At 42.6% G+C, this 13,696-nt stretch overlaps 1 protein-coding gene across 7 annotated transcripts in view; it reads left to right on the forward strand.

Moving 5' to 3' along the window:
- Window positions 1-13,589, forward strand: part of oxr1a (oxidation resistance 1a) — a 139,747-nt gene extending 126,158 nt beyond the window's left edge. For 6 of the 7 annotated variants that reach the window (XM_053881787.1, XM_053881786.1, XM_053881791.1 and 3 more), the window contains 8 exons: window positions 1,084-1,243; window positions 2,875-3,040; window positions 6,395-6,475; window positions 7,205-7,330; window positions 8,990-9,142; window positions 9,353-9,448; window positions 11,032-11,105; window positions 11,774-13,589. In XM_053881787.1, coding sequence (XP_053737762.1) covers window positions 1,084-1,243; window positions 2,875-3,040; window positions 6,395-6,475; window positions 7,205-7,330; window positions 8,990-9,142; window positions 9,353-9,448; window positions 11,032-11,105; window positions 11,774-11,909 — 992 coding nt within the window. In that variant the 3' untranslated portion in view covers window positions 11,910-13,589. The remainder of the gene's footprint in view (window positions 1-1,083; window positions 1,244-2,874; window positions 3,041-6,394; window positions 6,476-7,204; window positions 7,331-8,989; window positions 9,143-9,352; window positions 9,449-11,031; window positions 11,106-11,773) is intronic. The other variant, XM_053881789.1, reaches the window with a different exon arrangement.
- Window positions 13,590-13,696: the final 107 nt, after the last annotated feature.

A 13,696-nucleotide genomic window follows, 5' to 3' on the forward strand; every position in this document is an offset into this window, starting at 1 on the left:
TCTCCCTCACGATTATTATCACCCGCAGAGCCGGGCTTGGGGAAAAAAGTGCCGTAATTTACCGGCTTCTCTGCAGGGCTGCCCTTTATTCTGTGCACATAAGCACAGCCCACACACGTAAAAGCAGCGGCCTCAAACACAAGCTGCATTAACAGCAAATTAATGCGTCCAGGAAATTGAATGTGTCCCACTGTGCTTTGTTGCACAAGCCAATGAATATTTTTGGAATATGAATGTTCCCATTAGATTGTGCTGCAGAACCAGGAGCTGACAATTTCAGCTTGTAGAGTGTCACAATGATGTCACCCCATGTCCCGGGGCGGTATTGTTCTAACGGTCTGGTGATAGAATATAATTGACAAAGTCTCTGTGCCAGGCAGCCTCGATTTAAGCAGGCCACTTACGGATGGCCTTTCTTCTGCATGTGGTAGAGGCATCTCAGGTCAAACTTCCCATCCTTCCAAGCTGACATGAGACGTTGCACACTAGTGTCATGTTAGGTCTAATATTATTACTGCATATGATCAGCACCATGGAATACACCAATTGCCGCGACTATTCAGTTCTTTGTCCCTATTTATTCATTATTTTCTTCACCATAAGAGTTTCTCTGAACTGAGCTGAATTACTTGCTGGCTTCACTTTATATTGACTCTGTTCAGGTAATTTGTGATTCAATTATTTGTTATTAATCTTTGGAGAAAAAAAAAATGTTTTCAAATAGTCCAAAGATTTGAGAGAGAACAGCGCAACTGAAGTGCACATTGTACTGTATAAATTTTGTCTCTGAAACTGTTAAACATCACTACATTTATCCAATTTCAAGTCTGCTACAATATCCTCTCCTTACACTCGCTCGCTCTTTGAATAAATGAACGCGCTACATATTGCTGTTCTATCCCAGGTTTTCTTTTTTTCCAGGTTAAATCCGTTTGTGTGTACCAGATTCTATAATTGAGTCCTCAAGCCAGAGGACACGTATTTTAGAATTGTTTCAAGTTGACATCAAACAGATCCACTTGTAGCAATCGGCAAAATCCTTTGTACATTTTTGACGACACGTTTCCATGCTTTGTCCTACAGGGTCCACAGAGAGACGGAAGCACCGCTCTCACAAGTTCCTGTGTTTGCGGGTGGGGAAGCCCATGAAGAAGACGTTTGTTTCCAACGCCAGCGCCTCCATGCAGCAGTATGCCCAACAGGGAAAAAAGCATGAGTACTGGTTCGCTGTGCCGCAGGAGAGGTGAGACAGACACTGTATCTGTGCATAAACTGGTAAACCAGCCATGTAAAAATGATTATTACAAAGTTGGTATGTTTATACGGAAGCCAAAGAAATTTCAGTGTCAGAATTTTTAGGCAAATATTTCATCATGTATTTCAAAATAATGTCACTTGCAACAATAGCTCTTGCAACATCGTGAAAGAGCAAAGGAACGACACCTGTTAATTTGCATGTGACAGCATACCCAATTTATTCAACATTGTTCTTCACGTTTTTATTCAGCTCTTTAATTGTTGGCAGTGTTTTTATTACTTATTCATGGCTGATGTAGAATCACACTTACTGTGATACAGATTGTCACATAATTATTTGTTGAAAGTAATTTTTGTTTTTTTTAAACTCTTCAACAACTTTCATATTCGATGCAACATCTGATCTACTGGATTTAATGAGCTCAACTCTTACTGAATACCTCTTTCAATTCTGCTATGCATGCGTAATTTATCTAGGATTTTTATGCAAAGCCATGTTTTTATGATTCAACAGCGTCAGCCAATTGCGTTTAACTTTTCAGGCAGCTAATCATTTGACAAACAGGCGTGTCCTTGTTAGTCACAATAGCGTGAAAGACTCTTGGTGATGTGATGCGGTGAAGTGTCTGAGTGCTGCGATGACAGCGAAATCCCACTCGCTTTATTAACTAGGATGAACTTCAGAAGTCTCACACTGTTGTTATCCACATGTTGCTTAGCTACAGCGCCAGCCACCTGAAAAGAAAAGAAGCACTCTCCGCTCTGTCTGACTTGCTACACTAATCGCTGAGGGACATGTCGGATTCAATGATAGCCCTGCTGAGATTTACTTTTATTGAACTTTCCTGTGGAATTGAAAGCGGGATTTGTGCAGGGGACCGGTGAACTTAAGCTGGTTGGACTTGCAACATAACTGCTCCATACTTCCTTTATTAAGACTGTCTATCCTGACCGAGATGTGAGGCAAGCCGCATGATGTGTTTTTAATCGTCCTGCTTAAACTGAAGAGATAAAGAATCACCGTTGAGTGAACCACACATCAGAGTGAAAAGCATTTAACATAACCAGGTCTTCCACTGATCTTTCATGCCAACAGCAACATGGCTGTGTTCACTTCTCGTACTGCAACCTTTTAACATCAAAAGACACTTGGCTTTTGAGTGGTTTCACACTCCTATTTGAATGGTCCATCAATTAACTTTAACCCTGTTAGCGTGTGCAGACTCAGAAAGATGCTGGGATCACTTAGCAGTGATGCAAAAGGTTTTGGAATCTTTGATGTAGTCCTGCAGAATGTTCAGCCTTAACCAACGTCGATGGATAATTAAGTAGAGCCTAATTATGTAACTTGCAAGCTCCTCTGTCAGCTTAAATGTTTGTTAGAGAGAATAAGTCACCACGAAAACAGCAATTCAGCATTACCACCCAGCAGCTATTGGTGGCTGGTATTGGTGATAAGGCAACTGGTGAAAACTTGAAAAAACATGCCAACACACTAGTTTAATCATATTAATAAGCAAAGCAAATGCTGCTGCAGGGACACATTGAGCAGTCAAGCCCGACGCAAGTCTTTAAACGGACGTATGACTCTTTTTCTCTTTGACCCGTTTGTTTCAGGTCAGACCACCTGTATGTTTTTTTCATGCAATGGAGCCCTGACATGTACGGTGAGGGGGTCAGGGGCGTGGGCCAAGAGCCCGGCTTTATGGTCGTCAAAAAGAATGAGTCATCAGAAACGGCAGCGGAAGAGCCCATCACTGACCTCAATGTCAAAGAGTGGGAGGTAAGGCTTGCACAAATGCTTCTGTGTTTGGCCACTGAGCATCTGTCATGTTGTCCCTACCCACCCACACAGACATGGATTAATGACCCGAGACCAATTAATCCATAATCTGTGAGATCAGATGTTTATGAACTTAACTTTATTGTTACTATGTTATACACATGCTAAACAATCAAGTTAATTTGCTTCCATTAAATACTCAATTGTCTGTGTTGTCCTGATCTTGAAGAAATGTGTAGTTGTGAAACTTAAGTTTTGTATTCTCCTTCAGTATTTTTTGCATTTTTGTGTACCACTGCATATTTTTTTCACAGTAAAAATGTGTACGTGAACCTGAAGTCACTTCTGAGTTATGTAAACACTTTGCTTTGCTTGGAACTTTGCTTCTCTGAACTTCCAACCAAAGTGTTTTGCATGTTTGTGTAATTCTCAACCTCTTTGGCTCAGTGTATTGCAGATCCATTGTGACTGTGGTTGGTCTTTTTACATTTGGCAAATCATTTTTGCTAAATGGCTATTAGCACAAACAAACTTGGAACATATCTGAAGTGGTTTTGTGTCATTTTGTTGTGTGCTAACTTAAGTATCTGTTCAGTGAATGAGAGAGAGGATGAAGGAAGGTCTGGGTTGTCCGTTGTCGATTACATAACGGGAAGGATCTGGCCAAAAAGAAACAAATCACTCATTGAATGTTGAAATTGATATGGTGGAACCACACGGAAGGATTTAAATTTTAATGTAAATGAATGATGTAGGAAACAAAGCGACTGATTTGTTTGTCCCTGGGGTTTTGGCAAACAAGAGGCAACATGATCCATTACATTTGAATAAATCAGGAACTAGCTGCTGCTGCTTTACTTACTCTTTTCAGCCTAATGCATTTTTAAGCTTCCATATTTTGTCTTTCCTGGTTTTTCCTTCTTCTCTGTGCTGCGTTTTAAAAATGAGCTGTCATCGGTAATGTGTGCAGAATTTAAAAAATGTATCGTGTGGCAAAAAGCGCTGAATACGTGGAGTTGTGGAAACTTCTTGTTTTTGTCCTCGTTTTCATCTAAAGAGTTGTTCATTGTCCCTGAATTATTTTTGTGTTACTGCTGTAAAGCTGTTTTTATGGTCGTTTTGGTTAATAACCTTAACATACGGGACTGCAAGTTAGTTTGATCCAAAATGTATAAAGTTAAAGATTGAGTAATTTGCTGTAAGCCGTGTTCTCATTGTGATATTTATGTTTTTATATTTCTTGTGCACATCGTTTACAAACTCAGGTGTGACTGTGTCTTTAAATAGTTCTTTTAGGGGATGGATTGCTGCTTTCTCAGCCAATAGAAACCCACCCGTCCTCGTGTCCGGTGTTTTGATTGGCTCTTATTAACGTCACACAATGCATTCGTCGTCATTCGGACGCCGATAGAAAGAAGTGTTTCTATTTTAGTCGCGCTGCCAGGCTACATACAACTCCGTCCGCTTGTCTCGGGGCTACACAGATAACTTAAAGGATATGGGATGCGACTTTCCAGCCTCGCCCTGAAAGCAAGACATGTTCTCCAGGAGGATGAAGGACGCGGACAAGGCGCTGACCCCTAAGTATACCTGTGTATGTCCCCGGTGCTGACTTCTTGTGCACTATCAATTCTTCACTGTTATCATACGACGCTAGCGCTCCCGCTATGCTAACTAGCTGTTTGGCCGGTTCGTTTGGTCTGAGGTGGTCGTGTTTGTCATGATGTTGATGGTTGAATGTGTTCGGCTGTCAGGGGCAGAGTGGGGGAAAAAAGTCCCGAAGTCGTGGTTGCTTCTGGAACCTGCCTGTGTTGTCGGTTTGCCTCTTCTTTCACTTGGTCGCGTGCTCCCTGAACCTGTGCCGTTTGTTTACGGTCCGTAATAGTTTGGGTTGGTTTCAGTATTTTAGTGTTCGTGCAAAGACCTCGGTTCCATGTCAAGTTCAATCCATATGTGCTGTTTATCCGTCTACAGCTCTGTGTATTGGTTGACACTAGCACTGTTGTTATGAACATGGGAACATCTACGGTACCGAGTTTGGGTTTCACTCATTTGTTTGACTCAAATGCTATATGTTTTTAAATGGCCATCCATCGCCATCTGTGAGTCCTAGGCACTTGTTCTCCCAGCTCTGACAAATATTCAGAATTCAGAAATGTCTCTGTTTGGAAAATTAAGGAGAGAAATTACCATGAGTCGGTGTACCCTGCACATATAATTCATTAGTTGCCACTTCTGACCTAGTTGTCTTTCTTCATGAACACTGGCATCTCCTGTGTTCATGGGCTTTGTCAAATAAAAAAAATAAAAAAAAATCAATACCAAAGGGACAATGATGATTGGTCATGGCACAATTTTGTTTAGCAAAAAAGTGTAGTAAATCGTTTTATTTGTCTTAAAATTAGTCTCAATTTCTCTTTGTTGCCAGGCATCACACTGAGTTAATGGTATGTTAAATGACTGTTAATTAACCAGTTTTGTATTTAACTCTCAGGTCACATTTACTTACCGGCTATTTCCCTGGTTATTGATCCCTGACGGTCATTGATTCACATTATATTGTGCTTCTGTGGCAGGTTGGTGGACTGTTAGCTCATTTTCTAGGGACAAGTGCACCAGAGTGCCTTCAGCCGGAGGTGAGGTGCTGCAGATTTATATTTTATGAGGGCTGTAGTTAACCCCTTCTGCTGCGTGAGGCTTCCTCACAGATTGACAAATTAGTTGCCTCATTTTCTTATCTACTTGTTAAACTGCTTTAGAAAACGTCAGAATTTGCTTACAACCCATGTCCTGTATCAGCTGCGTTGCTTTTTGAGGGAATTCTGTTCAGACAGTTTTATTATGTTCCAGCACATTTGAACGATAATAGAAGAGAAGCCCTGTCTCTCTGTGGAATCGGCTGCGTGGGGTGAGGCATTGCTGGAGTGATGCCAGCCTCAGTAGGTCATTGTGTTGTTCTGTCTGGTTTGTAGTTCTGTGGATTGTTGCTGCGAGCAGACAGGCCCGGGTTCTTACACTGTGGGCTTAGCAGGACAGGACCTTGGCTGTTTTTGTAGCTCAACTGAAACATTTCCCATTTCTGAACGTCCATCTTACAAGGCTCTGTGTGTTGTTTTCTGTCATGTATGTCTTTATTTCTTTCAGTAATAGCTGTATTTATACCAAAGTGTGTTACACAAACATGCAAAATGATGGATTACATCGCTGTATTACCCAATTCAAATTAAAAGTGATCAAACAGCAATTCTTAGGTTAAAAAAAAATCTAAATAAAAAATAATCCCTCCCTCCCCCAAGCGTCCAAACCAGCGGCCGAAGTTTTATGTTGCACCTGTTCCTGTCTTTGTACTACCAGGTAGTTTCACTGACGGAGTACCACCGTCGGATTGATGCTCTAAACAGTGAAGATCTGCGCTCGCTCTGCAAACGACTCCAGGTGTTCTGCCCGGCCCTGCTGCTTCCCTGACAACACCTTTGTGCAGCTGCTGCTGACAGACAAAACATCTCCCTTCACTTTTAAATAACTACGGGTCTGAGCGGGTGTCATGAGGTTTGGTGCTCCGGAGACATATGGCCTGACCTTTTCCCTGCATTCAACTCCAAAACATTTATTATCAGTTGAATACAGAAAGTTGGTTGCATGAGCGCGATGGGGTTTTCACATGACTGGAGTCTTATCTCCATGTGTCAGGCACTTCCTTCTGTAACATGCCTGGTGCTATTGGCTAACACATTTATGAAACCGTTATTACCAACAGTTTATCTGTTAAAAATCTACCTTTTTCTTTTCTCGTCAAATGAGCTTTATAAAAGGAGTGATATGACTGAGGACAGACAGGACGCATGACGGCTTTGTTGCTGTGTAGGTAAGACGGGAAGAACCGACCCCACCCCAGCAGGCTCAACATTGTTTTGTGGACAATCCCCTGAGGTCATATACCCTTACAAGCCAGCCATTGTTAGCCAAATAAATAAATATTTCCACCAAGTCAGAGTAATGACATTTTAATCAACTGTCAATAGTTAAAAGCATGAGGTGTTACTTCTGTTAAAAAATATTTTAGTCTCCAGTCTTCAGCCTAAGGCCTCTATTTCAAACTTTTATATAAGTAGTAGTAGTAGTAGTTTCATTTTGTCCTCCTCTGACATCTGTTTGTTATTGTAGATCACCACCAAGGAAGAAGTGAACTCCAAACACGATGTGTCGATCAAGACGGAGCTGGAGCCAGAGACCTTCAAGCCTAACCTCAGAGAGCCCAGTGACTTGCTGGAGGCAGACCAGATAGAGAAGGTAATTCTGTCACATCACGTCCACGTTCCAGATATCCAAACAAAATTTGAGTTTCAGTTACGGTTGTCACAATACCAGAATTGCAAACTTGATGTCGATACCCCGAAAGATGCTTGATACCATTTTCGATAAGACTAGTGCTTAAGAAGACATCAACCGTTTTAGATCAATCACGTACATATGTTTAATTAAATAAATAATGAGGAAAGAAGTCTCATTTTTACTCAGTACTAATAAATGCTAAATAAATATATAAATATAAGTTATAGGAACTTGTTTTCAAAGCATATGGAGACTCAGGATCATAAGTTTGCTGTTTGACACACTGCGAGAGTCTGCTGTCTGAAGGCTTACTCCTTCAGTCAGCGTCTTTATTAAAAAACATGTTTCAGTCACGTTAGCGAGCAAGAGGCTGCTAGCCGCAGCTAATGGCTAATAACAAAATAACCAACATTCTTTGAACTGCAAGCTAATCCCAGCTAGTGTGGACAACAGTAGCAACCAACATGAATGAAGCACCCAGCCAGACTAGCATGATCAATCAGTTTAAAATGATGACTGGGACCTTTACTAACCTGCAAGAGAGCTATCCGAGATGCGTCTATTGAGATCTTCTACACACAACTTGATGACCTGAAAAAAGCTATTGTTGAAAAAAAAACTTCACTTTGCTCTTATGCTGCCCTGTCATGACATTGACGCTGCTGAGATGATCATGTATCCAAATCTCAAGATTAGATTTTGTCATAAATGTATTGTCTAATTCAGGGGGTGGACAAAATAATGGAAAGACCTTGACGCTTTTTTTAGCGTTAAGGTGTTTCTGTTATTTTGTCCAACCCCTGTATATACACGCATCATCATTGTTTTAATGTGCAATGTTGTTCTAAGAGTCATATTAATGTTGTACAAGGAATTGTGTTGGAAAGAGTTCTTTCAGAGCCTTGCTCTCTAACCAAATATTAGGTTTTACTGAAGTCATACATACAGTATTTGACCGACAGACCGACAAGTAATTCCAAAAAATGAAACCAAAGTGGAGCCAGATTGTCCATCATGATGACAGCTTCACCACAATTTACTGTCCACTAAGAAAATCTGTGTTTTTTGTACATGAGAAATCCAATGTCATAAGGCAACCAAAAAAGACTGTTTTTAAAAATTGCTATGTGTTGAACTAATATTAACTATGCATGTAAAATAAGCCTCTAAGCTGGTGCTGCTTTCAACAGTAACTTGACCACTAATGAAAACCTTTGAGTAATGAACCACATAAAAACTCAAAAGGTGAAGTTGTTGGATTCAAAGCTGCTCCCGTAACACTAAACCACAGAGGAGCAGAACCTTTGAGGACGCAGCACTTCCACCCACGTTTTCTTCCTCTGTTAAACTGGATCTGCTGCTGGTCCCTGGTGTTCGTGGTAGTTATCTCCTGCACCACAGCAACTGCTAATCCTTCAGCCTGACAGCAACAGGGCAGCAGGCACTGTGGGACCACTGTATCCCCCTCCTCCCAGATGTCAGTGTTTGGAGCCCTGTTACTCTTCTTTAAACGGCAAGGCGTGTTAAAAGGTCACTGCAGATGTAATTGAGCATCGCTGGCTGTGGCCTTTAAGTGTTTCATTTCCTTTTCCTCGTCTCTCTGTGCCATACATGCAGCTCGCTCGGAATCTCCCCCCACGGACCATTGGGTACCCGTGGACGCTGGCCTTTGGCACCTCAAAGCATGGAATGAGCATTAAGACGCTTTACAGAGCCATGCAGGGCCAGGACACGCCTGTGCTCATGGTCATCAAGGACAGCGACGGTCAGGTGGGCCTACACATCTCTGATACAGCTGCAACAAAGTCAAGTCACATGATGTGCACCACTTTGGAGCTTTTCTACTGCGGCATAACTGCACTCATGCTCAGTGTTGCCCTCTGGTTCCCGTCAACACCCAGCAAATAAGAAACCAAGCAGCTAGAATGAGAATATTAGATGTTGATTCATCTCTTGAACACTCTTTTCCTGTGACTTCAGGTTTTCGGTGCCCTGGCGTCTGAGCCCTTTAAAGTCAGCGATGGTTTCTATGGCACAGGGGAGACCTTCCTCTTCACCTTTAACCCAGAGTTCGAGGTACTCCATTGCACTCAGCGTTATTTTGTTGTAAGCTTGTACAGCTTCATCCTTATCCAACTCAGCAAGGTTTGAGCCCTGAAGAATGATTTGAATGCAAGTGCTTCATCTTGAACTTGAAGGAGTGATGTGCATGATGCCATGATGACGAGTAGCAAATATGTTTCTGTCACTCCAATTGTTTTCCTTTGTTTTGGATAGATCACACATCACCTGTCGTAGTTTCTGCTCAGTCCAAACAAGTTTTGTTAAATTTGGAATGTATGTTGCTCTCCACCGCTGAGTCAGCAGATATGGCAGTGACATTGCTGAGAGGTGCCACACACGATTTTGTTAGATTCGTCAGCTAGCAGCGACCTGTGTTTGGAGCTGAAGATGAAGATTTATGAAGTCTTGCTGGGCATCATTGTAGTTTGTGTTTGTTTCCAGTAGGGATGGGCGATAACTTATCGTGAACGATATACTGCCAAAAACAATCTCCACGATGACAATTCTGCATCTCACGATAAATTCACTTGCTGCATTGGACTTGCACATGTGAACATGACAAGACTGCAACGGCACGGCACGCCGCGCTCTCCAGCTCTGCAGTGTTCGTCACCGCCATGTGACAGCTGTGGAGTGTGTGGTGGACTTTGGTTCACGATCGTAGTTTAACTTCTTTTTAATACAGGGAACCGTTGATGATGACACTGGTTCACTCAGAGTCTCTGGATTTGTGTTTATTATTAGATGGAGTGGTCCTCATAGGTTCTCTGACGCTGTTGCCAGCCTTGGATCATATCAACACATACAAGTTTCACGCTGCGCTGGTGCCTCGGCGAAACACCGTGGTGAAAATAGTTGGACATTGGATGGAGCTCCGCTCCAGTATTGGCGGCAGTGTCCTCTTCCGTGGCCCCATTAGGGTTCACTGATGGCTGACGCACTCTCACAGGCAGCGCGAGTGCTGTGACCCGGCATCAGTTAGGGGCCATCAACAAATACTAAAACGTTCAAAGTATTCATGAAATATTAAATAGGGCAAAGAAAAACAACCATTTTAGGAGAGAGAAAAAAAGTTTTTCATCACACAAGAGAAAGGACTGACAGTTTGTATCATGATTTTGAGTATAGAATATGACTAAATGATCATTTATTGAGATACAGCAGACAGACGGCTCAATTTATCCCCTAAATAAAAGGACTGGGTTCTATGAGAGACATGAAACATTGAATGTCTCATCTTTACACTTTTTGTTGATGTCTATTATGTTTAGACATCAACAAATCATGATGCTGGACACAAACTCCAGTAATAATTTCCATCATGAAACAGTTTCAAGACAGACTGTCGTGTGTACAACACATGGAATAGAATGAAAATGGATTTATCATGATAATTATGGTTATCGCTGAAATTACTACATTTATCCTGATGACTTTTTTGGTCCATATCGCCCAACCCTAGTTTCCAGACAGAACTGTGGTGACTCTATTGGAACAGCTGCTTAGAAATGTGCTTGGAAACATTTGAGATTTTATTTTCCATGTCAGGTTTTGGGTCATGTGTTATTTTGACCATGTTGCCCTGTGTTCACCAGGTCTACAAGTGGACGGGGGACAACATGTTCTTTATTAAAGGAGACATGGACTCTTTAGCATTTGGTGGTGGAAGGTGAGTATGGCCCATTTTTATGTGTGAAATCAATGATTGATGCACTTAATACATGGAAACCTGACTCACTTCACTGTGACGACTTGAGTTCTGTTTATTTTCTCGTTTAAACTGTCTTTTGATTGGCTTCTTGGTTTTTTTTTTAATCTTCCTTCAGTCTTGTCCAATGACAGTGCACAAACGTGAGCTCTTCTGCGACCCCTAGTGTGCCATTAGCGCAATTGCTGCGGCACGTGTCTCCTGGTCTGGTGTGAAAGGGCGCCAGTGTGATAAGATATAGTTCCAATATTTTGGATCGAACATGATAGCGGTTTTGACAGGAGCCAGGAAAGTTGATTGGCCTTGACTTTTCCAGGTGTCCAGTTGAGATCAGAAATCGTGCACATTTCACAGTGAAACAGTCTCAAGTGGCAGTCTTCATGATGCCTTCAGTGGTCTGCAGCTACACTTGCTGTTGCCAGTCTCACATCATCACCTGGTTGAGTCACGGCTCTGAGAGTGCTTTACTGCACAGGGTGACATCATACAACCCAGACTTCATCTTATCTGCGCAATGATCAGAATAACTGTTATTTTGAGTGAGACAGACTAACACCAGACTTGTTGAGCAAAACACCATTTGAGGTAATTGTGTTCAGCTGAGGCAAGTTTTTTTTTTTTTCTTTCAGCGGGGAGTTCGGACTGTGGCTGGACGGCGACCTTTACCACGGCAGAAGTCACTCCTGTAAAACATTTGGGAACCCCATGCTCTCAAAAAAGGAGGATTTCTATGTGCAGGACATAGAAATCTGGGCTTTTGAATAACCCAGCGCTGCACCACACGAGGGAAAACCAGGCCCGGCAGAAGGGCAGAGCGAGGAGTCCGCCTCCTTGGAACTATGGCAATGTCCCAAACCGAACTGCACATCAGCAGAGCTCTTCCGGCTGGAAGCTACCGGATGCTTGTTGTGCGTTACTACTGCTGTTATTACGGAGCTTTTTTTCTTTGTGGAAAAAAAATTACCTTTGTGTGTATCTTGTTACAGCCTTGTGCGTCTTTGCAGAGTAGGGGAGGGGGAGGCAAAGTGGAGCTGGGGGCTCGGGGTCGGAGCGACAGAGCTCCTCTCAGTGGGGTGACTATGGTAGAGGCTGAGGTTTGGGACTGCTGCAGGGGGCTGGAGCGGCCTGACTGGTCCAGACGCGGTCTGACCCTGAAGTTACTCCATTCAGTAGGATGTTGCTGTCCCTGTGCCGGTCAGGAGCCACGCAGGAGATGTGACCACATTCCATGAAACCGAACCGACGTTACGGGGTTACGATGACACTCGAGCCAGAGGTCATCAGCTGCCGTCAGGAGGTCGTCTTGGCTAAACTTCTAGAGTGTTGTGCGTCGTCGTCCTGTTGTTCACCGTCCTAGCACACCACCCCAAAGCACATGGCTATAACTGACCACTCATCCTCGTATTGTTTTGTTCAGTGGGTGTACGTGTGAGTCCAGCTGACGCCGACTCCTCTGGCGGGACGCCGGCCGTACTGTTTGTAGACAGTCAACGTGTTGCAATAGATTTGTGGAATATGCAAATAACTGTCCTGTGACCTCAAAAACCCGCGGGGCCGGCGCTCTGCCGCCAACGCCGCCGCCACTCTGACAAGAGGGACTTGTAAAGCTTTTACGTCTTGATACACACTCGCTTTTCTGGGTATCATTTGAAAAGCCTGAGACGTGGTTCACCGTTTTACATGCATATAAGACAATTACATATTGATATATATGATTATATATGGTCGTATATGTATATATATAATCATATATATGTATGTTGCTGTTAGTGTGACAGTGATCTATTTGTGCTGATATTTCAGCTGTTACAATATGATGTATATTTCCCTGTACATTAATGTTTAAATAGTAGATTTGTTCCTATATATATATATTACATATATAATATATTGCATATATATTATATATAAAATACACATACAGCTATATAAATATATATATATATAAAGTGTGGATTGGTGGGTTGCTTCTAGCACTTTAATCTGGTTTCGCACGTCGAACCAGGTTCTTAGATTCTCTTAGCAGTAGCTGTACAGTACTTTTCTGTTGGGATCATGTTAACAGTAGAACGCTCGCTGCTACCAATATCAATCTGGGTTCATCCCACTGCTCTGTGTCTACAAACAAGGGTCACCGCACTAGGAAGGGGCCGGGGGGGGCTGAATGTGGTCGCACATGCCAGTGAGGCTCAGTTTCTGTCCACATGGTGGCACTCAGGTGAGTCTCCGACAGGTAGGTATGCTGGCTGACTGACCCGTGACAGGCGAGGCTGTCGGCCCTCGCACCGTTGAGAACTTTCTGTCCCCCCTTTCTCGTCTTCCACACCAGTATTTGTGTCCTTGTGGCGAGTCACAAAGAAGAATATGGATCATTCTGAGTATTTCACCAGAATACAATGTATCAGTGATGTATAAATAACAATAAAGCTGAACTAATTGTTGTAACCTGGGAAACGTCTGGTCATCACTTTCTCCATCTTTGTTGTCCTGTGACAAACACACATCTGTGATGGACCGTTTTGGTTTTTTTTTGCATTCATTTTACTGAACGT

This window comes from Synchiropus splendidus, chromosome 12 (genome assembly GCF_027744825.2).
Source record: "Synchiropus splendidus isolate RoL2022-P1 chromosome 12, RoL_Sspl_1.0, whole genome shotgun sequence".
Lineage (NCBI taxonomy): Eukaryota > Metazoa > Chordata > Actinopteri > Syngnathiformes > Callionymidae > Synchiropus > Synchiropus splendidus.